Source organism: Danio aesculapii, chromosome 14 (genome assembly GCF_903798145.1).
Source record: "Danio aesculapii chromosome 14, fDanAes4.1, whole genome shotgun sequence".
NCBI classification, from domain to species: domain Eukaryota; kingdom Metazoa; phylum Chordata; class Actinopteri; order Cypriniformes; family Danionidae; genus Danio; species Danio aesculapii.
This window is the reverse complement of record NC_079448.1, coordinates 39,653,827-39,680,367: the sequence shown is the minus strand read 5'-3', so window position 1 is coordinate 39,680,367 and position 26,541 is coordinate 39,653,827. Positions and strand designations below refer to the sequence as shown.

Below are 26,541 nucleotides of genomic sequence, written 5' to 3'. Positions count from 1 at the left end.
AAAACAGGCAGGTGTACATCCAGATCCCCATTTCTTTATCTCTCCTGTGCCCCAAGAGATGATGGGATCGTGCTTCACCAGCCACGGGCGCCCTAGAATGATGTCCATATTTGCACCCTCCAGAACCAGAAATTGAATCCTCTCTTGATGTAACAACCCCACTTGAAGAAGGATGTCTTCGCATTGTCGATGGATACGGGTCGAAGATCGAGTGCACTGGGTTATCGGTTGTATCTGGTATATATGCGAGGACGCCTCAGTACGGAGGTGGAGTTGACGACAGAGGGATTGGGAGATGAAGTTCCCTGCTGACCCGGAGTCGATGAGGGCTGTGACAAGGAGAGAAATAGAGGCAGTAGTTATTTGTACGGTGGTAGTAAGTGGTTTACATTGTTCAATATTCGTACTGAATACACTCACTGAAGTCCGAATGGGACGAAGGGGACACTCCATACGGGTGTGTCCACTGACACCGCAGTATAGACACAGACCCCGGGTCAGCCTCCTCTGTCGTTCCGCTGATGTCAGTCTTCCAGACTCTATTATCATGGGTTCTGGTTCTGGAGAGGCTGTTGACTCAGGCGATTGGAGGAGTGCAGACGAGGGGGTGATGGTGTCCTGTTGATAGGAACGGAGACGATCGGAACATCGGAGAGAATGTTGGATGAATCTCTCCAGACCCATTGTATCATCTAATGTGGCCAGTTGGATTCGGAGAGTGGGTTCCAAGCCGAGCCGGTACGTGGTCAACAACGATCTCTCATTCCATCCACTTGCAGCTGCTAGAGTGCGAAACCGGAGAGCATATTCCTGTGTAGATAGAGTACCTTGCTTTAGATGATACAGCTGCTCTCCAGCGGCTACTTCCCCATCAGAACGTCCAAACACCTCTTTGAAATACTCCGTGAAGGTAGTGATGGAATTCATGACCGGCCCGGCTTGGTTCCAGATCGTCTCAGCCCATTTAAGTGCAGGTCCAGAGAGTAGAGATACGATGTAGGCGATCTTCGACTTATCTGTGGGATATAGAGAAGGTTGCATTTCGAATATGAGGGAACATTGTAACAGAAAACCATTGCACTCCCCCGCTCCGCCTGAGTAGGGCGCTGGTCGGGCCATGGGACTGGAAGGAAGGGCCGAAGAAGAAACTGTGGAGGCGGAAGTGCTCGGTGCTGGTGGTGCGTTGGAAAGTGGAGCTGGTGGCTGTAGAATCCGCTTCAACTGGTCCACCAGCTCTTGAAGGTGATCGGGGGTGCTCATGTTGTCGTCGTTATGGGTCCGGGCTTCTGTTATGAAGCGGACAGGAGACAGAGGTAAGGAAACGTTAGGGTGTTTATTGAATGACAACAAGGAGCACATGAAGGATAGCCAGGAGGATCAGGAATGATGTTGGGGTCTTTTCCTCCGTGGCTGGGTAACAGGAATACACGAGGATGGACAGCACACACCAGATACAGCTGACAGAGGATGACACAGACTTGGAAGGACTGGAAGACAGGACGATTCGGGAGGACCAGGAAGACTAGGAGGAATACAAAGAGAACAGGTAAGTAAATCGTTTGTTTAGCTGAGGATGACTACGCTGAGTGGTCGCTCAGTTGTCCGCTTTCGTCGAGACGAGCCCGGACAATGAGCGACTGGAGTGCTGTGCTTTTATCTGGTGCTCGTGAATGTGATGCAGCTGTGTGCTCATTAGAAGTCAGGTGATGGTGATCTTCGTGAGTGGGGGTCGTGAGAGCCTGACCAATCCATGACACCGGGACTGCTAAAGATTGACCGATAGATTGAGAGATCGATAGATGAGTGAGAGATACTTCCTCTTGTGTTCATTCAACCCCCAACATAATTTTCTGTTCCTTTACTCATCTCTCCATCTCCCTTACACCTTCTGGGAATAGTTCACCAAAAAAAATGAAATGAAATTGTCATCATTTACTTGATCTCACATTGTTCAGTTTAAATCTGTATGGTTCTATGGATCACATACTGTCAGGTGGGATTTATTAAACAATATACTTGCTTTTTTACAGTTCAAAAAATGCGAATGACAATTTTAAAGGGATAAAACAAATAAAATACACTTTTAAAAATAAAGGTTGTACTAACAGTAGTAGTAGTTGCTGTAGCAGTAGTTGCTGTAGTAGCGGTTGGTGTAGTAGCAGTAGTTGCTGTAGCAGTAGTTGGTGTAGTAGCAGTAGTTGGTGTAGTAGCAGTATTTGCTGTAATAGTAGTAGTTGGTGTAGTAGCAGTATTTGGTGTAATAGTAGTAGTTGGTGTAGTAGCAGTATTTGCTGTAATAGTAGTAGTTGGTGTAGTAGCAGTATTTGGTGTAGTAGCCGTAGTAGTGTAGTTAGTGTAGTAGTAGTTGTTGGTGTAGGTGTTATTATTATTAAGGTAAGCGGTCAGCCGGTAAGCGCTAAAAGGAACGGCGTCATACCGCCCCATAGTGTTCGCTTAAAAAAAATAAAATGCAGCCATACGTACCTCCGGCTACATAATTCGGCGTCTCCATAAACGTCCGTGGGACTACCTTTTCAGAATGAGCCTGGGTTGTTTTAAGTTCTTGATTTGTGTACTTCCTCCACTACTATTTTTTCTACTCCTTCCTTTTTCTAGTGACTACCACTTTAAGATACTGAGATGAATATTCTCCCTCAAGTCTTCCATTTTTATAAAGCATCCTTTCTTTATCATCCTCGCTCCTTCCATTCACTCACCAAATGCATTTTCCAGTAAGAGATGAAAAAAATAAATAAATCAAGCATTCTCCCATCAGGGTCCCACCTCTCTCTGATTCCCTTTGCGTCGCCTCGTTCCTCTAACAAACCCCCCGTGGACTGCAATCACACACCAGTATGCAAGACTGCAAGACCAATTCTCACCTCACAGATGAAGGCGGCAGTGCTGATGGCTGTTGAATACGCTACATCCTATCCATGAGACTTTCCTTCTCCAATCTCTTCTCTTTCTCTGCCAACTTGGCACATGAAAGGTGGGCACCGGCGTGGAGCGAGGTTAAATATAGACATGACTAATGGCTCCTTTAAGGTACGCCAACGAAATCGCATGCCCTGATGCCCAAACCTGGCCATTTGTCACTCAAAAGTTGATTTGAGATGATGGTAGCTGAAGTGAGTGTCTACAGACAGACAGAGAAATTAAATCAGAGATGAGCTGGATGATTCAACCTGGGGGGGAAATGGGGGTGCAATGTAAAAGGAAGTGTTTGTGCATCTACAGCTGGTTTACTATAAACTGTATCTGAAAAATGTGAAAGCATTCTGAAAAGGTGAAACACAAGATGTTTCCAGCATTAAAATATATCTATCTCCAGATGCACTACAATTAATTGATGCCTGTTGGCACATTAGCAGTATGAATTCAATTATTTAAAGACATTGGCCATGTCCGAAACTGCCTACTACTCAGGCCCCATTTACACTAATGCATTTTCATTTTAAAACGCATACGTTTTGCTACGGTTACGCCATCCGTCCACACTACGCCGGAGTTTTCGAGTGCCAAAAACGGAGCATTTTGGAAATGCTGAAGAGGCCGTTTTCATTCAAAATGCTGCTGCTCTGTCTCAGTGTGGATGGTGGAAAACGGAGGCATCTGAAAACGGAGGTGGGGCTGCAGACATTCACCTATCTGATTGGGGCTTTTCCTCAACATTAAGTAGCCTACACACACAGTTCAGTCCTGCATCCTCTCCTTGTAAGTTCAGACTTTGCAAGTTTGATATGGAAAACAAACTCCTGAGGACATGTCGGGTAAATCTTTAAAGGGAACAGTGTACTTTATAACCTTATTCACATCATCCTGGATACGTACATCGTGACCTACCTACGTCAGTTGCGTCGCTTCTCTCCCATTTATGAATTCTCCCCCTATACAACATGGGATATTGCAGCGTCCATCTGATGTGCACTTCAGAATCTCATTGGAAGTAGTAGGTAATCCGGGTACTTCTCGCATACTGTTTACCGAATTCTATGAATTTAGACATACTACTCGCCTCGCATACTGTTTTTAATGCACTATATAGTATGGAATTATGCAATTTAAGACGCAGCTATTTTCTTCTTCTTTAAAAGGACTAACCATTATTTTACAACTCACCTAGAGATAAATAGTTGAGTTTAACCATTTCTGAATCGATTCAGCCAATCTCAGAGTCTGGCAGGAGCACTTGTAACTTAGTTTAGCATCGATCATTGAATTGGATAACACCATTAGCATTAGAAAGAGTTTCTAATCCAATTCAATGATCTATGCTAAGCTAAGCTAGGCTAAAAGTGCTCCTGCCAGACCCAGAGATGTATGGATTCAAAAATGGTAAAAAATCTACCCTAGGGGAATGGTAAAATTAAACAATTTTCAATAATAATAATAATAATAATAATAATAATAATAATAATAATAATAATAATAATGATAATAATACTATAAAAAAGATGAGTGTTCCTTTAACACACAATAGTTTAGAGTTTATATATTAAAAAACAAACACAACAACTGGAAATATATTTCAGCACTGCATTTTTGTTACTTGAAATTAGATAAACATTAAATATATATATATATATATATATATATATATATATATATATATATATATATATATATATATATATATATATATAGGAATTTTACTGCAAGGAAATAGGAAATATTACTTTTTAATGTAGTTACTATATACAGTGCTCAGCATAACTAAGTATTCCCCATTTTGAAAATGAATTTTTTTTCTGCAGTGAACACTCTCGGGATTTAGTATGGTAATGAATATTTATATGGCAATGTTGATGCACTTGGTCTTGGCGGTATAGATCTGCTATGCTGCTGCTTCTTTGTTTATTATGGCAGAGCAAGTACCGAGACCTGCTACTGCCAGTATATACACAGACATGCCGTCTGAGAATATAACATGCTGCTGCTGCAAACATAACATGTGATATAGCATAATACATAATACAGCAGAGCTAACGCAGGTGGAGCTGGGGTGAAGAAGGGTCTCCAAAAAACGCGCTGCAGCTTAACAGCATAAAACAAAGCAGAGCATTTAAACTGATGAGGAGCAAGCTCATTGGCTGCCGAGGAGGCAGCAACCAATCGCCTGCACCATGCAGTTAATGACGCAGGAACAGATTAGGTGACCTATCAGCCTGCGCTCGCATACAGTTTCATGGCAGAAATTTCACTTATCCATTTATCAGTGAATAGAGGCAATGTAACTTTGTGCATTTAAACTAAACAGATTTATTAAACAGATATATTTATTAAAAAACATTTTAGTCACCAAACATATTTAGAAATTGATAGATAATACAATTAAATTCAAGCAAAATGTTGCAAAAAAATCTACAAATTTTCTACTCAATTTTTTTGCTTCTCTTGATTTTTCTTCTTTTTTAAATGTGTATTTAATATTTTTCTATAACATATAAATTTGAGTGTACTAGTTTTTGGACCATTATCGTAAGTTATTTCGTTAGATAAGCTCCAGATTTGGCTTCAGTGTTGACTAATCTAATGTATATGCACAATTATAATATTGTAAAGCTTCCTATTAAAAATATGAATTTAAAAGATCTGTGAGGGGTATACTCATATATGCTGAGCACTGTAAAATAAACATATAGATATAATTTATTTTCATTTATTTCAAATAACAAAAACACAGTATGGTTTGAGTCAGTGGTGTAGTCCTAAAAAAAAGGTGGTGTACTATTACCCACCCAATCCAAATTTTAAAAGTATAGGTAAAGAAACGATATATATCATTTAGCTGATTTGTTGTGATATTCGAAAAACTCACGAATTGTTCTCACAGTTGCTGCAGTCGTCAGGGGGCAGGGAATGGCGCAAGTTAAACAGAAATGCACCAACTGCAACAAATTAAGATGTGAGTTAAAAAACATTTGGTATACCGTTAAAGGAGATGTGAATACACATAAATCAGGGACGTTTAATCACCAAAACAAGAGGGTATGATCCTCAGAAGTCGTAATACCCAAACAGCTCGTGGAAAAAAGTAGGCATACTGAGTATACGAGAGTATGGCAAGGACTACACCACTGGTTTGAGTGTTACCTAACTATAATAACTCTATCTTCTCAGGAAAAAAGCGAGGGCAGGAGTAGGACAAAGAGGATTTAACATTTAGCCTAACCATCAGGAAAACATACCGAGCCCTCAAGTATCATGTGTCATCAGAGCCACATCCTGTAATGGTTCCTAAGCTTTCAGCTGCAGCGCTTCGACCACATGCTTTAGCAGACAGTAGTGAAATCTCTCTGACATCAATCAAACGCCTTTCCTCTGATAAGGAGCTAAAAAATCATTATGAGGAGCACAAAAGGGCAGCAGATTCCTTGTGTATCAGTCTCTCAGAAACACCCACACACAGACGGCATGTGTTGGGGGTTGCAGCACAGGTCAGTGAGCGCACGCCTTGGCAGATCCGTGCCACCTGCTAACAGCCTGGCACAGACACCAGAGACGCCTGCAACATGTACACAAGTCCAGGGCACGGGTCATCCAGGCTCCACCCCTGATCTCAGAGCAGCGAAGCAGTCCACTTTACATGCATTTACATTCGCGACGGTGAAATCCATTAACCTGTCGGCAACGTGTTCATGACTTTCAGTGCAGCTCCTGATTGTATTGTCTTAAAGTGAGAGCGTATGTGTGTAAGTATGTGTGTTGTTATGCTAAAAGAAACATCTGTTCTGTCACTGCCTGTTACTTGCGGTACAAGTCAAATCACCTACGGCCGTTTTAGCTCTGTCTGTATATGGCTTCTTGGGTTGCTCTAAATGTTGGGTTTGCCGGCTTGGAAGGCACGGTGGAGTTTTGTGGCTTTCAAGTCTATTTGTGTTAGCGCTGATGCTAGCTTAATGTATGCCGAGTGTATGCTGAAATCTGGTTTTAGTACATAATTTATATGAATTTTCTTCTTCTTTTTTTTGCAGTTCTTTCTTTAAGCTTGTATGCAGTACATTTATGAATTATATAACTAGAGAAACGTTGCATTGTTATAGAATATGCTCCAAGCTTGTGAATAAATGCTGTAGATGATTTACTAATGTACACTGAAAAACATTCATTCCTTCATTTTCTTTTTGGCTTAGTCCCTTTATCAATCTGGGGTCGCCACAGCGGAATGAACCGCCAACTTATCCAGCACATGTTTTACTCAGAGGATGGCCTTCCAGCTGCAACCCATCACTGGGAAACATCCACACACACTCATTCACACAGATACACTACGGACAATTTAGCCTATCCAATTCACTGCTTTGATTATTATGGAAGAGCAAGTGCCGAGACCTGCTACTGCCAGAATATACACAGACATGCCGTCTGAAAATATAACATGCTGCTGCTGCAAACATAATATATGATATAGCTGCTATATACCAATGTTATAGCATGTTTTGTATGTAGAGTATGTTGCCATATGACTTCATGTTTGCCATGAAATAACTATATAATCATAAAACATGACAGCAGGGGACTGGCCTCTCTCTGCTGGTGACCAAGCAACAGCTTTGCAAGGTAAAGACAAAAGGTAAAAAGTGCGCACACACAGAAACACACACGCACACACCGCTGCCTCTCCACACTTCTCTTACAATGAAAAAATTATGAGGCAGAAGAGCGAAGCAGTGAAGCGTAACACTAAATGTGCCATAAACACACATCATGCAAATCTCTGGAACATCATTGGACTGAAACTCTCGTAATTGATGTGCAAAGTCAAGGCTTTTTTTCTAATGTAGAGCGAGAGAATACATAAATAAAGAGATTAAACGCTGTTGACTGCGCACATGAAGGGTTTGATTGGATTTCATGTTCATTTTTACGATTATGAGGCTAATTTCTGTCCACATAGACAGGCACATCTGTGTGTGTGTGTTTGTCTTAGGGTTTGCTGATTATAATTATTTCCCATAAACATGAAAATTAAAAACAAAACTGAAATGATCTCACTATTATGACTGAGTATCTGTTATTTATGACACAATTACTCCTTTTCATGTCCTAATTCTGACTTACCTGAACTCAACTTTCTTTTATTTTCTGTTAGAAATTGGCAGATGAATAAAAAAGCAGATTTAAAATCATACATGAATAGGATGTGCAGTTTAACAGCATTATTATTCAGATTGGTGTAATTTCCCCCAATATAAAGCACAGAAAATTAGATTTATTTATAAATTTTTTTATTAATTTAATGCTAGCAAATCGCGACATGGTGGCTCAGTGGTTAGCACTGTCGCCTCACAGCAAGAAGGTCGCTGGTTCGAGTGCTGAGTTCATGTGTTCCCTCCAGGTGCTCTGGTTTCCCCCACAGTCCAAAGACATGCGGTAGAGGTGAATTAAATAGACAAAATTCAAAATTGGCCATAGTGTATGTGTGTGAATGTGAGAGTGGGTGTTTCCCAGTACTGGGTTGCAGCTAGATGGGCATCCGCTATGTAAAACTAGGGACTAAGCCGAAGGAAAATGAATGAATGAATGAATGAATGAATAATACTAGTAAATGCATAAATAAAGGGATTAAACTGTTGACTGCGCACATGAAGGGTTTGATAGGATTTCATGTTCGTTTTAATGATTATGAGGCTAATTTCTGTCCACATAGCCAGGCACACCTGTGTATGTGTGTGTGTGTGTGTGTGCGTGTGTGTGCGTGTGCGTGTGCGTGTGCGTGTGTGCGTGTGTGTGTGTGTGTGTGTGTGTGTGTGTGTGTGTGTGTGTGTGTGTGTGTGTTTGTCTCAGGGTTTCCTAATTTCAACTGTTTCCCATAAACAAAAAAAAATTAAAAACGAAACTGAAATGAGCTTCTGTCATTTATGACACAATTATTCCTTATTATGTCCCAATTTCCTATTTTTAACTGTTTCCCATAAACGCAAACCCCTTTCAACATTCTAAAGCATATTTCCAGAGAAACGTAATGTGAATTTACTGGGGTATTTATTGTTTCTTCAATTTTTTTAAAGTAAAATCACTGAAATAGCTCTGAAAAACTCCGGCATCTTCACTGGTCTCCATACAGACCGCACCAGTCCTTCCACCCTTAACACCTACTGAGTATGAACTACACTGTTTCAATTTACTATGATCTTTTAGGTGAAGCTGCTTTGACACAATCTACATTGTAAAAGAGCTATACAAATAAAGGTGAATTGAATTTAATAAAATATCTGTTATTTATGACTTTTTATGTCCTAAATCTGATTTACCTGAACACAACTTTATTTTATTCTGTGTTAGAAATGGGTAAATTAATAAAAAAAGTACATTTAAAAATCATACATGGACAGAATGTGCAACTTAACAGCATTATTATTCAGATTGGTGTGATTTCCCCCCTGTAAAAAAAGCGCAGAAATTTTTCATTTATTTATTTATTTATTGTGAATTTAGTGCTAGCAAATGCATATATAAACAGATTAAACTGTTGACTGCGCACATGAAGGGTTTGATTGGATTTCATGTTCATTTTTAAGAGTGTCATTTCTGTCCACATAGACAGGCACCTCTGTGTGTGCGTGTTTGTCTTAGGGTTTCCTAATTTCAATCATTTCCCATAAACGTGAAAACTGAAAACAAAACTGAAATGATCTCACTATTATGACTGAGTATCTGTTATGACACAATTATTCCTTTCCATGTCCTAATTCTGACTTACCTGAACTCAACTTTCTTTTATTTTCTGTTAGAAATTGGCAAACGAATAAACGAGCACATTTAAGGGTGTTTTCACACCTGCCTTATTTAGTTCAGTTGAATCGCACTACAGTTCGTTTTCCCTCTTGGTGCGTTTGGTTTAGGCAGGTGTGAATATGGCAATATATAACTATATAGTATAATATGACCAGGGATATAATCCGCCAGCGCAGTCGTCCCTCCATAGTAAAAAGCGACATTTTGTGTCTGCTTGTTTGTTTACTTGTGGAAGTTCCATTGCTATTTTCCTGCACGTTAATTCTGACCAATCGAAAAGCAGTTTAGGAAATGCATTCAATAACATCTGGCCAATGAGTGATGTGGATTTTGTCCACATCATGACTGCACTTTGATTCTTTTCAACTGGTTCGGACCAAAGCAATCAGTGTGGTGTGTAAATTGTACGAATTAGATCGTACGAATTCATACGAATTAGCCACTAAACTGTCAAAACGTAAAATACTTACGTTTTCTCGTGAGATCAGGCTAGCTGCCCTGGTTCAGGAGCAAATAAACCGAACCACAGACGTGAAAGCACCCTAAAATGATACAAATGTGCAGTTCATTCATTCATTTTCCTTCAGCTTAGTCCCTTATATATCAGGGGTCACCACAGCAGAATGAACCGGCAACTATTCCAGCACAGCAGATGCCCTTCCAGCCACAACCCAGTATTGGAAAACACCCATACACTCTCATTCACACATGCACTCACACCAATTTAGTTTACTTAAATCACCTATACTGCATGTCTTTGGACTGTGGGGGAAACCAGAACACCCTGAGGAAACCCACACCAACACTGAGAGAACATGCAAATTCCACACAGAAATGCCAACTGGCCCAGCCGGGACTCGAAACAATGACTTTCTTGCTGTGAGGAGACAGTGCTATCCACTGGGCCACCATGTGCAGTTTAACAGCATTATTATTCAGATTGGTGTGATGTTCCCCCTGTGAAAAGCACTCAAAAATGCGAATGCTCCCTTTTTTTGTTTCGAATTTAGTGCTAGCAAATGCATAAATAAAAGGATTAAACTGTTGACTGCGCACATGAAGGGTTTGATTGGATTTCATGTTTGTTTTTATGATTATGAGGCTAATTTCTGTCCACGCAGCCGAGCACATCTGCGCGTGTGTGTGTGTTTGTCTGAGCGAGTAGTTGAGCGAGTTTATTCATCCACTGTCAGGACCTATAAAGACGGACGCTGTCAGTATGTGTGTGTGTTGGTGTGTGCGCGCAGGAGAGAAACAGCCAGGCGTAATTTCAGCAGATGTTGCCTGACAATGCCAGGGTGTGCGGATGGGCCTCCGGGGAGGAGAGAAGTGGAGTAGCAGTCGGATTCTGCAGTCGCACAGGCAAAAGAGTGCAGTCACCACACGGCACACGACACCTCGCCCAGAAACAATGACAGCCCACAAGAGTAAAGTGACAGGGGGAGAGAAACAGAGAGAGGGAGATAAAGAGAAACGTTTTATGCACCGCTTGGGCCTTTATCAACCTGAGAGAGACCCCAGAGGACAGCTTTATATGCTCGCTTTATAGATCTGGAGATCTGACAGGGGTCAGATTGCTATTTAATGTAATGTCTAAAATTAATTAATGTGGGAATAACAACAAGCATTTGGAATAATTAGGATTGTTTTATTTTTATTGTTTTATGTTTATGAAAAAAGCCTTATATGCTCACAAAAACTGCATGGATTTACTTGAAAAATGCAGTAGAAATGTTTTAATACTTCAGGTTTAATCACTTCAGGTTAAATTTCAGGTTAAACAAGTTCAATTTCAGTATTTTTTTTTTCCCTAGTTTCATATGTTTTCAGCATCTTTCAGTGAGCCACATGCACCAACCTGATTTCACCAAGTAGCACATGTTCCTGGATTAACTATGTTGATCCTGGAACAATATTCCAATCAGCTAATCAGAATTAAGAGATTTGGTTACAGTTTATGTTAAATTTAGGCTTACAGTTAGGTTTATGCACTTCTACATGATTATTATCCTAATATTATTCCCCTCTGATTTTGGAAATAATTTGCAGTTAAGGTTAGGCATGGGCCTGTATAAGATTATTTATAAGTTATGATAACCTTGGATAAAAATATCACGGCTTCACGGTATCACAGTATTGTGATAACTGGTCTAAAATATATTCTTTTTAAATGTCTGGGTAAACAATATATTTTAGTTTTTGAAAAAATGTATAATATTTTGGAGCAGTAAACATGTCAGGCTAAATAAATCAAAGGAATCATTCACGTCTGCTGTCTTCATTTGTTTCAAAAAACACAGATTTCTTTACAATTTAAAACATCATCTTTAGATTTTTTTTTCTGCTGGAGATACTGTTGGCCTAAAAAAAAATGTAAATAAAAATTTTACACATACCTAAGGAACGGTATTACAGAAAATCTTGGCAGTTTTAAAACCTTGACTTTTCCAAAATGTGGTATACCTTGAAAACGGTTATCGTCCTTTGCCTAGTTATGGTTGGGTTTACGTATGGGGAATTCTCTATTCTCTGCGTACGAGCGGGCGCAGCCATTTGAATCTTTTTGGCTCAAGAATGCTGTCTCATTCACTTCCATTCATTTTTAGATGTTAAAAACAGCTTGTTCTGCTGCTTGATGTAGCAAACTGACATTTTCTTATTATATTATTCTGTTTTGTCTGTGTTGTCATGCAAACACTTGCTTGTAGAGCAAGTACAGTTGAAGTCAATTAACAAGACATGATTTTTATTATAAACATTTAATTGTGCTATTAAATTGAAGTTCTCAAAATAAATAAATAAATAAATAAATAAACGAATGTACGAATATACGAATGAACGAACAAACAAACAATTGAACGAACGAATTAATGAAAAAATAAAAGAGAGGCTGAGGGGGTAAAAATAATAATAGTAAACAGTATTATAAATGTTTCCCAGTACTGGATTGCGGCTGGAAGGTCATCAGCTGCATAAAAAAACCAATATCGGAATAGTTGGCGGTTCATTCTGCTGTGGCAACCCTTGATAAATAAGAGACTAAACCAAAGGAAAATAAATGAATGAATTAATAAATAAATGAATAAATGAATGAATGAATGAATGAATGAATGAATGAATGAATGCAACAAATGGAATACAAACAAAATTAATTCTATTTCATAGTGCTCAACAATTATGAATGTTGAAAAACAAGATAGTTTTTCTGTTTAAAATGTTTTATATTAGATTTTATACTATTATTATAAGCAATAATTGAGCATTAATAATATTAAAACACTATTATGAAACTGATTTCTAAAAATACATAATAATAATCACAAAACACTTCAGACTAATGGCTGCTAATAATGTTTTTGCAGCTTTTAGGCTTCTTAAGTTTTTCAAGAAGTGTTTATGTTCATTGTGAGGCTTCAGACAAATCTTTCAACATTCTAAAGCATATTTCCACACAAACGTAATGTGAAATTACAAGGGTATTTATTGTTTCTTCGATTTCTTTAAAGTAAAATCACTGAAAAAAAAAAATCTTGCATGTTCATTGGACTCCATCCAGCCGCACCAGTCCTTCTACCCCAAAGGCCTACCGGAAACATTTCCCAATTAGCATGTCCTAACACACTAATGACTAATCAGAGGCCATTAAAATAATAGCACACATATGCCCCGAGAAAGCCATATGGCAGCACACGAGGCCTCAATCCCAACTCAAAGCAACAATTGACAGTCGGCTAGTTCTTTACCATTGACCACTAAGATGAACTTTGCTAATACTTATCATTAGATCAGCTCAGATAATCTAGATAATAGAGCTAAATGAGAGCTAATGTGTTCGACCTTGATGTCGGGTTGTACTGTGAGCCCAGAGACAGGCTCCTTAATGAGAGAGGCTCTGACAGGGAACGTCAGAGATCCACATAGAGGAACCTTTGTGTTCCCGCACACCTTTATGCATGCGTGTCCCTTTATCTTTCCCTTGAGAGCTGGAAGAGATTGCACACGTGCCTTCACTGTGTCTCTCTCTCACACACACACACATATACACGCTCACTAGCAAGAGTAATTCTCCTTCGCTGAGTGATTTGTACTCTCAGGAATTCACTGATTACAGGGAGGTAAAAACAGTCCTTTGTGTGTGCATCAAGATGGCCATCTACCCGTCTGACTCTGCTGTCCCAGATTTAAGCCTATGGTTGGTGATGTATCACTACAAAAGTGTTGGGTAAGTTACTTCAGAAAAGTAATTCATTACTAACTACGTCATTGCAATTGTATTTAGATTACTATCACATTACTTACAATGCAGTTCCTCAATAAGAAATTGAATTACTTTGCTCAATATTAAAATCCACATAAATCTCGTATAGAAATAGAAATAAACTCTAAACCTTCTTTAATTGAAATACTATAAAGTAGATTTGTATTTAACATGCTATACAATTACTCTAGTACTCTGATTTTCTACCTTATATTTTCATTAACAAACGTATATCATACATATTATAGTCATTTTATACCTTATATTGTCATTAACTACCTTGTATCATATATTTATAGTCATTTTATACCGTATATTGTCATTAACTACCTTATATCATACATTTTATAGTCATTTTATACCTTATATTGTCATTAACTACCTTGTATCATATATTTATAGTCATTTTATACTGTATATTGTCATTAACTACCTTATATCATACATTTTATAGTCATTGTATACTTTATACTGTCATTAACTACATTGTATCATTTATTTATAGTCATTTTATACCGTATATTGTCATTAACTACCTTATATCATACATTTTATAGTCATTGTATACTTTATACTGTCATTAACTACATTGTATCATTTATTTATAGTCATTTTATACCGTATATTGTCATTAACTACCTTATATCATACATTTTATAGTCATTGTATACTTTATACTGTCATTAACTACATTGTATCATATATTTATAGTCATTTTATACCGTATATTGTCATTAACTACCTTATATCATACATTTTATAGTCATTGTATACTTTATACTGTCATTAACTACATTGTATCATATATTTATAGTCATTTTATACCGTATATTGTCATTAACTACCTTATATCATACATTTTATAGTCATTGTATACCTTATACTGTCATTAACTACCTTATATCATACATTTTATAGTCATTTTATACCTTATATTGTCATTAACTACCTTATATCATACATGTTATAGTCATTGTATACCTTATACTGTCATTAACTACATTGTATCATACACTTATAGTAATTTTATATCTTATATTGTCATTAACTACCTTATGTCATACATTTTATAGTCATTGTATACCTTATACTGTCATTAACTACCTTATATCGTACATTTTATAGTCATCGTATGCCTTATACTGTCATTAACTAGCTTATACCATTTTATTTCATAGTCATTGTGTGTATAATTTATATATATATATATATATATATATATATATATATATATATATATATATATGAATTGATTTATACAGAACTGTTGAATAATGTACAGTATTTAAGGCAAGTATAAGAAAATACCATTAAATTAATTAAAAATGTAATCACTTTACTTTTTCAGTAGAAAAGTAACATTTCATGTAACAAGTTATTTTGTGATTAAATACACTTAACACTGGTGTTGAGGGGCCAGAATCTTAAGTTAAGGGAAGAATGACGCTTCCATGGTAATAATGCTTTCCAAATTTAAAAGTGAAGCACACAAAGCCTAGCAAAAACATGTTATGAAAGGCTCTGGCAGCTAATTAGAATATTACAGCAGAGTGTCATGGGCCAGCGCAAACAAAAAGACAAGCTTAGTAATGTGTCTCATTAAGTTCACACCTCAAACGCTATTGAGCAGTGAAGTTAACAGGGCTATCCGGAATTCGGCAAAACCTCAAAAGGCAGAAATGTCTTCTTTCCTTCCATTCCTCTCTCAAGAAAACTCATGGCACTGCACTGACACAGATGCCACTGTCACTTCCTTCCACTTCTTCCTTACTTTCCCTCAACAAAACCTGGAGGAAAGCTCAAAACACAGAAATGCCACTGCCACTTCCTGTCTTTCTTCCATTTATCCTTCCTTTTTCCCTTTTATACAACAAATCTCAAAGGAAATTGGGTACAATGGCAGACATGATCGGTCACACATGACAGAACAAAGAAAGAACAAAGTTTTGACAAAGGTTTAGCTAATTAGTCATAATCATGACATAATATAATGCAACTGATTCATATAATTGACTTGTGACATGTGGACCAGCCTGATCTCACAAGAAAATTTAACTGTTTTATGAATTTTTTGTCAGTTAAGTGGCTAATTTGTACGAGTTCAGTCGTACGAAAGTGTATGATTTTAAAAAGGAGGTTTGGCACCAAACCACACCCCTAAACCCAACCACCATTGGGGGAAGAGGAAATCATACTAAATTGTATGAAAGAGATCTTACAAATTTATACGAATTAGACACTAAATCAAAAAGTTATGAACTGCCATGAGATTGTGCTTTATTGACATGTAATTTAGAAGTTAATTGATTTGTCATAAAAAACGACAGTAAAAAAATATCTCATAATAATCACTTCAAATACTTTACTGACAATGGTCTCAACCTTGATTCATAAAAAAAATAAAAAAAATAAAAAAAATAAACAAAACAATCAAATCTGATATTGATATTATCCCATAATAAAAATAATTTAGCTCATAATTGACTCTTCTCAATGACTTGTCCAAGCCCATAGCTAGCCTATTGAAAGAGGTGGTTCTTTTGCAGTTATGAAGTTATAATACTGCATTTTAGTGGCATTTTAAGCACTAATCTTTGCTGGATCAGCTTGTCGGATGGTGATCATAACCACACTTTTTGATTTATTACAACAGGGGTGTCCAAACTTGGTCCTGCAGGGCCGGTGTCCTGCATAGTTTAGTTTCAACTTTCAACACAAGCTGCCTGGAAGTTTCTAGTATACCTAGAAAGAGCTTGACTAAATGGTTCAGGTGTGTCTCTTTGGGGTTGGAACTAATCTTTGCAGGACATGAGTTTGGACACCCCTGTACTAAAATATTTCCTACAAGGTGCTTACCATACTATTTTATTACGAAGTATTTATTTACAAATTTGCATTTAAACTGTAAATTATTATAAATAATATTATGAGATTAGCATTTTAAACTGAAAAGTTTACACAAAGTGAACTTAACTCAATAATTTAAAAAATTGTCCTAAAGCTTTCTTTGATTAGTAATTTTCCCAATTTATGCTGACATAGCAGTCAAATGGGACTAAATGAGCACATATAAAGGTCAAATTCTGGACTTTGTGAGTGGGGGTAGGTTTTTTAAACCCCCCAACCACCCCTGGCTACGGGCCTGCTGTCTATTATTTATGTCTTAATTTCAATGTGAATTTTTACGTTTACCTTGACATTTCACATAGCTGATTAACTGAATAATCTCATTTATTTGTGGTCTCAGTTTCAACTTATAGCACATTCCATATCTATAAATGATCTCACAATTATGACTACCATATTTTCCTCATCTCATTTGACTTATGATGTCATAATTTAAATTGTTTGGCATAAACATAAAAATAAAATAATTCACTGAAATTATCTCAAAACTATGACAGGGTGTCTCATAACTGTAATTCGAGCCTTTTTGTATAAAAATTGGCACATGACTAAAAAAAGCACATGCAAAACTGTATGCAAAGAACATGTGCAGTTTCATAGTACTCAGATTGGTGTGATTTTTTTTTTCCCCTCTGTAAAATGCACACAAATATACTATCAGCCTGGAGCTTCTTGCAGGTGTTAGGCTTAAAAAACAACTAATGATTCTCTAGCTTAACTGTGTGTCAAAAAAGTCAACTCAAGGTGGGAGAAAGAAGAGAAAAAGGTGCCAGCATCAATTAACGGCTCTTTATTTTAATTAGCCTTGCATTGTCGACGACAACACCTGAATTATGCAAATGAAGCCGCTTGCTTAATATTCCTCCAGAGTTCCTTTGACACAATTTTGTTTTTCCTCTTTCTCCCTTCAGCTATATCCTCTCCTGATGAGTCATGATTATTACAGGCGAGTTTGTTCCACCTGATTAAGCGCTAAGCAATGGTAGGCGCTTATTTGCTTATTTAAAGGAGAGAAAGGTGGACAGACCGCTGAGATAAAGATGCTACGCAAGTCACGGACTGCTAAAGGGTGGCTTGCAGCTGCTGTACCGCAGCCTGGACCACAGAACTGCTTTGCATAATTGACTTCACACTTCACAAAATAGATTCCCGCTCTGTAACAGTTACAGTCACAAGACCGCATCACACAAGACTGAGAACAAGAAATGGACAGCCTTTTGTTTCATCTCCCAACTCATGTTTTTCTAAACCATGGAGACAAGGGAATGACATCTAATCGACAATTCCGGACTGAAGTTTCCACAGCCAAGAGACTAAACACGTATGATTTTGAAGGTAAATGCTACAACCTCAATTTTGAAAAGGGTTGGATCCTTTGTAAAATTATGCAAAATCAATGTTATTTGGTAATTCTATTTGACTTTTTGTAGTGCAGACAAGATCTCCAAAGTTTTTACTAACCAAATCAATGTATTCTGCAAATATATGAGGTCGTTTTTATTTTGATAGCTGCAACACACTCCAAACAAGTTGGTATACCTGTTGCCACATCAACTTTCCTTTTAATTACAACATTAAATAGTTTGGGAATTGAGGATACTAATTGTTAAAGTCTTACAAGCCAACTTTTTATCAAATCTGACATGATAAAACACTCCAGATGCTCAATGGTCAACAGTTGTTGATGTGTGATTCCAATTTTCATGATTAGCCACAGATATTTAATTGGATACAGGTCAGGGCTACAGACGGGCCGGTCCAGCTATTACACTCTGGCTGATGCAGCACATGCAGAATGAGAATTGATCTAATAACTGTAGACTTTTAATGAAAGACCTCATCCTGATAACAATATATGATTTAAATGATACAGTTGCAGATATGCTGGTCACCCATGCTATTTGCAGTTTCTTCCTTTGCTCTAAACAGACTGAAATTTCTCTGGATTTCTTGAATCATTTCATTATGCAGTTGATGGAAAACCACAGCCGCAGATATTTAATTGGATACAGGTCAGGACTGCAGGCGGGCCAATCCAGCACATTCACTTTGGCTGATGCAGCGCATGCAGAATGAGATTTGATAGAATAACTATAGACTTACAATGAAAGATGTCATCCTGATGACAATATATGATTTAAATGGTACCATTGCACATATGCTAGTCACACAGGCTATTTGCGGCTTCTGTTTGTCCTAAACAAACTGAGATTTAGTTCAGACCAGTCAGATGATAAAAAAACTAATTATTAATACGATTTTTTTCTATTGGGCAAATTTTTCAATGTTCATTTTACACCAAACCATGAATTATTCAATTATTGTACTTGCGTATCATGGACTGTTTCAAAACTGTAACTTGGATGACCTTGTTGCAGCAATCAAAAATTTTATTTGATTATATATGACCCTAGATCACAAAACCAATTGTAAATGTACATGTTTTGGAAATTGTGGAGATTTATATGGCATCTGAAAGGTGAATAAAAAAGCTTTGAAACGTTTAAATACTGAAAAAAAAAAAAATCAAAGTTCAAATTCCATTCTTAGCAATACATATTACAGATTCACATAAATTCATTTGCCAATGTCTTTGTGGAAATAAAAAGCTTAACTTAACATTTAATGAGCTTTGTCATAAAATAAAAATCAATCATTTAGACCAGGGGTGCCCAAAAAAACAAACTTGATTGAGGGCTGAGAGCCGAAGTTAATTATACCAAAGTGTATCACATTCAATTTCCTCAATTGTTTGCTTAAAAATAACTACAAAATGTTGCTTAAAAACATATTAAGTGATGATGCAGTATAATTTTTTACATTTTATAATCAACTTATTATAGTAATCATAACATAAACAATCTAAACAATCAAAAAAGCAATGGAGCTCAATACTGAATACACTAGTCGAGCTGCTCCTGCCTTTTCCTTGATTTGCTCAGCAATGTCTTGTGCATCTGTCAAGTGACATTATTTATATTTTAAAAGTCTGATTCATTTGAAACATTTAATTTTAGTTGCCTTTTTTGTAGCTCCTCAATTTAACAAAAGGGTATAGAATAAATTCGAAATGACGATCTCTGTCAAAGGCATTCACCCCAACCAACTCCCCATCATTCTCTCTCTCTTTTCAGATGAGATGGCGGGACAAACGAAAGGTTACCATGGGCCAACTTTGGTCCGTAGGCTCTACTTTCAGAGGCACCTCTGATTTAGACACTTCAATGTATTTTCTTCTAATTTTAAAAACTGACGCATACAAAATAAGCATCACAAAGCATTTCGTCCTTGTGTGTGAATGTGTGAAAACACTGGAAATATTTGCATTGTAATTTGGTCAATTGAAAAACAAGATAGCTTACAATTAGTTCTGAGTCCTGATTTGTATTGTATTTAAAAAAGGCTCGACTTTTTCTTCTGAATTGAGGTTGTAGAGTCTATATAGACGATTTTACAGTGCAAAAAAGAAAATGCTATGCAGACAAATAAAGGAACTGATTTAAGACTGCATTATCCCCTTCTCCTCTGTCACAGGGGTCATTACAAACTTAAGGTACAGTAGCGTCTAACATACATGATCGCATTTATAGTGGGTTTTTTTTTATGAAAATGTAAAGTAGACAGTACTACAATGATAGAAGAGAATGAATGAAAGGCTTGATTCTTCCAATATGAACACCTTTATCTCTTTCTTGTGTCCTCGTTCTATTCATCTATGATCCCTCCCAGTCTCTCTTTCTCTGTGTCTCCCCCCACCTGCACTCAGAGCAGTCTGTGAGTCAGCATACAACACACACACACTCATACACACACTGGTCAGTCCGTTTCCATGGTGACGGTGCAAGCTGAGGGCAAAATCGACAGCTTTTAAGAAGCGCAGACGCTGCTAGAATTTAAATGGTCGGCAGCGGCAGGAAAGGCTGCATGTGTGTGTGTCTTTTTTGGGCCCAGATTAGCTGCCGGCATACAAGGAGCCAATCGAATAGTACAAAAAAAAAAAAAAAAAACGTAACAAGAGCTTTGACAACTATCCCTTGATCCTATTCCTCGAATCTAAAGAATGGGCCAGGAAAAAATAGAAGGTTGGATTGACAGGACCTGTACAATACAACTCACTTTTCTCTAGGGTCACTGGGACATAGTAAACTAGCACTGCTTAAATCCTTTCCACACCTGATTTGATTTCTGTGATGCGCGGTATGGATGAGAGAAGCAAAAACACATATGAAACACAAAGATGAATGCATTTGTAAAGCTAAATGACTCAGTGTTTGGCTCAGTCCCAAAGGAGCAATGTTGTGAATGTGGTATATTAATTGTGTTAACACATTTATCTCATAAGACTGACATTTTGGCATTATGTGAATGCTATAAAAGTAAGCGTACTGAAAACAAAAGAAAACAAATCTATATATTTGTCAAGCTATCAACTCCACCTTGACCTGTGCTCAATGGAACTGACGAGTTATTATTATCATTTTTAAAAGCAGACATTTTCATGGTGGCAGTCGATAAATGCGGATATAATGTGATATTTCCAGAAGGGCAATGTCATAAATAAACATGGGAATGTGGAAATGAAATACTGTACCTTAAGAATTCATGTCCCCTGATGAGTTATTTCAATGGTTCTGCTTAACATTAAGATCACAATGTAACTCCTTCACAAAAATTTTATTGAAAGCCAACTTGCTTTGCTTGTAAAAAATACAAAATACAAATCCAAACATAAACAAAAGAACACAGAACACATGACAGAAATTAAACAGAAGTGGGGATGTCTGCAGCTTTAAACAGTTCCACAGATGACGCGTGCTCCACAGAGTACGCAAATACTCGTGTTATGTTCAACTTGTAAGCATGTGCTGCATGAATATATAAACTAGCGCTACTGCAGGACATCCTTTTAACATTGCATCTTTCCATATTAACATCACAAGTGAATATTGCTTTAAATATGAACACACGTCTTGCAACCAGACCTCAAATGTACAAAACGCCACTTTCAAAGCAGCTATCTGGTTAGTCCTAAACTGTACAAATTTTGGTATCAAAAATGTTAAGAACGTATGAAGTAAAACCTTTTCTATATAAAGCTATTTAAGATGTTCATCACCAAGAACAAAAACAGCATTAGGGAACAGCACATATTACTGATTATTAACATTCACAATATACAACTTGCATAACAAAACAAAAATTCTCCAGTGATTGTCTTTAAAGGTTTGCTAATAAAATCAGAGATAAACTGTGTTAATTTTTGGTTTTCTTGATCAGTACTGGAGAAAAAAACGAGTATTATCAAGTTTTAATGTCAAGTAGCTGTCTATTTACAATAAATCTGACATTATTCACAGCCTGGCAGAAACTCCTGCGTTTAATAATTCAAAACTGTTCGATGGCACACTTAGACGTCGGTAGCTGATTATGAATTTAAATGAAGTCACTTCACTTATGAACATAACAAAAAAAGAAGGCTCTTTTTGCATGTGTAATCATTAAAGATTAAGAACGAACGGGAAAATTGCCTGCCATTAATCTGTATAAATAATTCCCTTGATCTTGGACTAAACAAGTTGCAAATAATTAAAGACATTTTGAAAGGCCTGTCAAAATATGCCATGGAAAATTTGGAATAAGTTCACCTTACACGACTGGCCTTGTTGTGTGTATTATTCTATTCAGCCTTTATTCTGTTCTTCTTTTTATGCAAAAAAAAAAAGTTTTCTATGATAACTTCACACATTAATAGCCTGAAGCTTGCCTAACAAAAGATAACAAAACAGTGGCAGGATTATTTGTCTTTTTAGAGCAAAACTCAAACGATAAGGCACATCTCTCCTGTCTTAAGGTTATTATCACACACACATCGACTTCAAAATACTCTTAAATCAGTTCTGTTTAAATTTTGAGTGGCAGGAATAAACACTGTTGAACTGAAAACGGCCATCAGGAATAAAAAATAAAATAAAATAAAATAAGACAGTGTGATGTTGTCTCCTTCATTTAAATCAGTGATAAGTTAGAGGTTTCCTTCAGAGCATACTACAGAACTGAAAGTAAAATAAAAGGTTGACAAATAAAACAATCAAGTGACGTGCATGCTTTGTGATCAGTGCAGCTTTGGTTTGACATTCATTCAGTTCCAGCCCCTAATACATGTCATCAGTCCACACCACGTTGCTGTGATACCCGTTGCTTTGATACCCTGTGCTGTGGTACCTAGGGCTGTGGTAGCCTGAGCTCTGGTACCCTGAGCTTTGGTACCCTGAGCTGTGGTACCCTGAGCTGTGGTACCCTGGGCTGTGGTACCCTGCCATGCTTTCGAAGTCGTCTCCTACCTGTTTGGTGCTGTATTTCGAAGAGTTGGCCTTGTAGCTGTAATCCGAATACTGGTCTGAGCCCGTTGAGTTGTTGTCCCCGGTTCCTACAAAGGTGTTGGTGGCTGGCAGGTCCTGCACTGCCTGGTGTTTCTTTGAGGCAGATGGTGATTGAGGTTGGAGCTGAATAGATGGCAGAGGAGAATTAGACCGATAGTGTCGCCCTAGGTCTGGGCTCCCGGGAGGGTAGTTGAGTGGCAGGTGAATCCTAGGGCTATCGTTGACATTTTCATTCATGAGATTGAACTTCAGGCCTTTCTGAAGAGTTCCCCCCTCATCCTCCTCAGAAGGGTTGGCAGGCTTTGGCGCTTTATTTTTCTTTGCCTTTTTGTTCTTGTTGCTCTTAGGTCCTGGTTTGGGGGCATATAGGTCTTTGGTCTCTTTTTTGCCTGCCTGGTAGCCACTTTTGTTCTCCTTCAGTACGAGATGCCTGATGATCATGGCCACCACTATGATAAGAATGACCACAGAAAAGCCACCCAAGACTGCAAAGAGAATGTTGCTATGTGGGTCTCGAGAATAATCTGGATCTCCTGCGATGTCCATTTCAAGTGGCGTATACAGACTGTGACCAACCAGTCCTTCAACATGAGAAACGTTGCCGATAGTCTCATTGACATAGATGTGAACCAGCGCAGTCGTTTGGCGTGGTGGCGTGCCTTTGTCCTTAACTTTTACTACCAGTCGGTGGAGACCAATGTGTTTGGGTGTGAACTCTTTAGCCAACGTAATCTCGCCTTCCGAGGAGATGCGGAACAAGCCATGAGGGTTACCCCCTACAATATTGAAGTCCAGCTCAGAATTTAAACCAATGTCAATGTCTTCTGCCTCAACACTTTCTACGTGGGTTTCTGGGCTGGTGCGGGGATCCAAAAACTTGTATGAGGAGTTCGCGGGTTTGGTTACATAGGGAGCATTGTCATTCTCATCAAGAACATTTATAGTAATGCCAACGTAGGAGGAGCGTGGTGGGTCACCTCCATCAACAGCTTTCAGTCGGAAACTGTAGGTGCTCTCCTTTTCCCTGTCAAAGGAAATAGTTGAAAGGATGGTGTAGGTTCCATTTTGAATCATAAACTTTCCATTGTCTGGTTCTACAGAAAGTTGAACACGAGCATTTTCACCCTCATCGTGATCATTGACTGTCACCATTCCAACAGGACTAAGGGGTGGCATGTTCTCTTGGACTGAAAAGCTATAACCATTAAGCATAAATTTAGGGTCATTGTCATTCCTGTCAAGCACCTTAACAACAACAGTGGCAGTTCCTCTTAGGCTTGGTACACCTTTATCAGATGCTGCGACCAGAAATTGATAGTGATCTAATTGTTCACGGTCCAACTGGCTCAGGACACGCACTTCTCCTGTGTTAGGGTTAATTTCAAAGAGCCCCTCAGGAACTGATCCACCAGTGATACTGTATGTTAACTCTGCATTAGTCCCACTGTCGGCATCCGTAGCTACCACATCCAGAACCTTGTCACCTGGCTGGTTCTCCTCAGGAAATTCCACCTCATACAAAGTAGGTGAGAACACTGGGGCATTGTCATTCATGTCTGTCACTTGCACTTTCAGAGAATTAGTGCTGGATAGTGCAGGGTTGCCAGAGTCCACTGCAACAATTTCAATCCTATACTCTTTGATCCGTTCATAGTCCAGAAGCGTGGTCGTCTGGAGGAAGTACTTCCTCTTTCGGTCATTGCCTGTTTCACTTGCTGAACGTAGCTGGAACGGTACATCCCCAGCGACCACACAGGTAACAACCGCATTTTCGCCCTCATCACGATCTGATACCTCCACCAAAGCCACAGCTGTGCCTACAGGCATGTCCTCTGATATGTTAGCGACACCATCTTCGTGTGTTACAAGGCCAATGCCTCGGATTCTAATGGAGGGTGCGTTGTCATTCTGATCTTTCACTGTGATAGTCACGAGGGCTTTGGAGCTCTTTGACTGGGGACCGTTGTCTTTAGCTTGGACGTAGAACTTGAGAATGCTGATTTCTTCACGATCTACTGAGCCTTTGACAAAAATTATGCCCGTGTTGCGGTCAATGCTTAGAAGTCTCATCACTGGTGATGATGGCTGATGGAGGCTGTAGGTAACCTCACCGTTGGGTCCCATGTCAGAGTCATTGGCCTTCACCTAAAACAACAAAACACAAAATGAAACTAGGCAAAGCATGAAAACATCATGTTAAAAATGTTCCATAAAGTTAATTCACAAACTATATACTCACAGGATTACACATATATGGCAACACATGGGTTAAAATTATTATTATGTATCATTAGAAATGGGCTATTATTAATGCAAGCAATAATGTGCATGCCAAAAATATATGCTTTATAAACTGACAAAAGACCTAAATGCACAGCATTGGACTAATTCTTATACTTGCTGAATATCGCAAGAATTTAAAACAGAGTACATCTCATTTGATTGCAAAAAATGGCATGCACCTTCATTGAATAGCAACACCATAACACATAATGTATTATTATTCAATATATAATACAACATACATCGACTCTGAAGAGTTAAATGTGATTAGGTTGTCTAGTATGCAAGTCAAACTGTGCAAAATTATCTGTAGTTTGCTAGATTAAGTCAAATTGAGACATCACTTAAGTTACTCAGTCTTGGCACAGATTTCTAGAATTCCGGTCTATCGTGAGCCAGGGAACAATTTTAAACAGCTCTAAATCGAAGTGCAGCTTGATTAAAGCTTTCAAACAATCAAGATTCCCTTGTTCCTGCTACATCCTCTCCTCTTTTCGTCCTTGGCTGTGTATGAAACACGCATGGTGTTTCAGCCCATGAATTACAGAGAGAAGCCTTAATCTGAGGCAGTCATAAGATTATTCATGGTGCTTAAGTTATTATTGCTCTATATGAGTCACTCCATTTCATCCGCCATGCAAACTGGGAATTCATTTCATTTAATGTATTTGAAGAGCATTTCTCTGAACAAGCTGAAACACTCCATCAACACTTACAACCCTCTGAAATCATAAAATTAAGCTGTTTTAATACCACTACTGCTTATTTACTTCAGCTTCAAAGGATGCTTATGAGGACTGAGAGGGAAATAAAGTCTTCTGACATGCTCTTTGAATACAACTTGGTTGCATGGATTAATTGTTGACTGAAAGATTAACAGTCATTAAAACCTTTCTTTTTTTTTTGCCTGGACACTAGTGTCAGATTGATCTTGGAAAGCTTCCAGCCTTCGCAGCCATCCTAATCATAGCA

The 26,541-nt window shown here is 38.0% G+C and overlaps 1 protein-coding gene across 4 annotated transcripts in view; it reads right to left on the bottom strand.

Moving 5' to 3' along the window:
- pcdh1b (protocadherin 1b) overlaps positions 1–26,541 on the bottom strand; it is a 285,146-nt gene that overhangs the window by 245,333 nt on the left and 13,272 nt on the right. For all 4 annotated transcript variants that reach the window (XM_056471900.1, XM_056471899.1, XM_056471902.1 and 1 more), the window contains one exon: positions 23,248–25,431. In XM_056471900.1, coding sequence (XP_056327875.1) covers positions 23,248–25,431 — 2,184 coding nt within the window. The remainder of the gene's footprint in view (positions 1–23,247; positions 25,432–26,541) is intronic.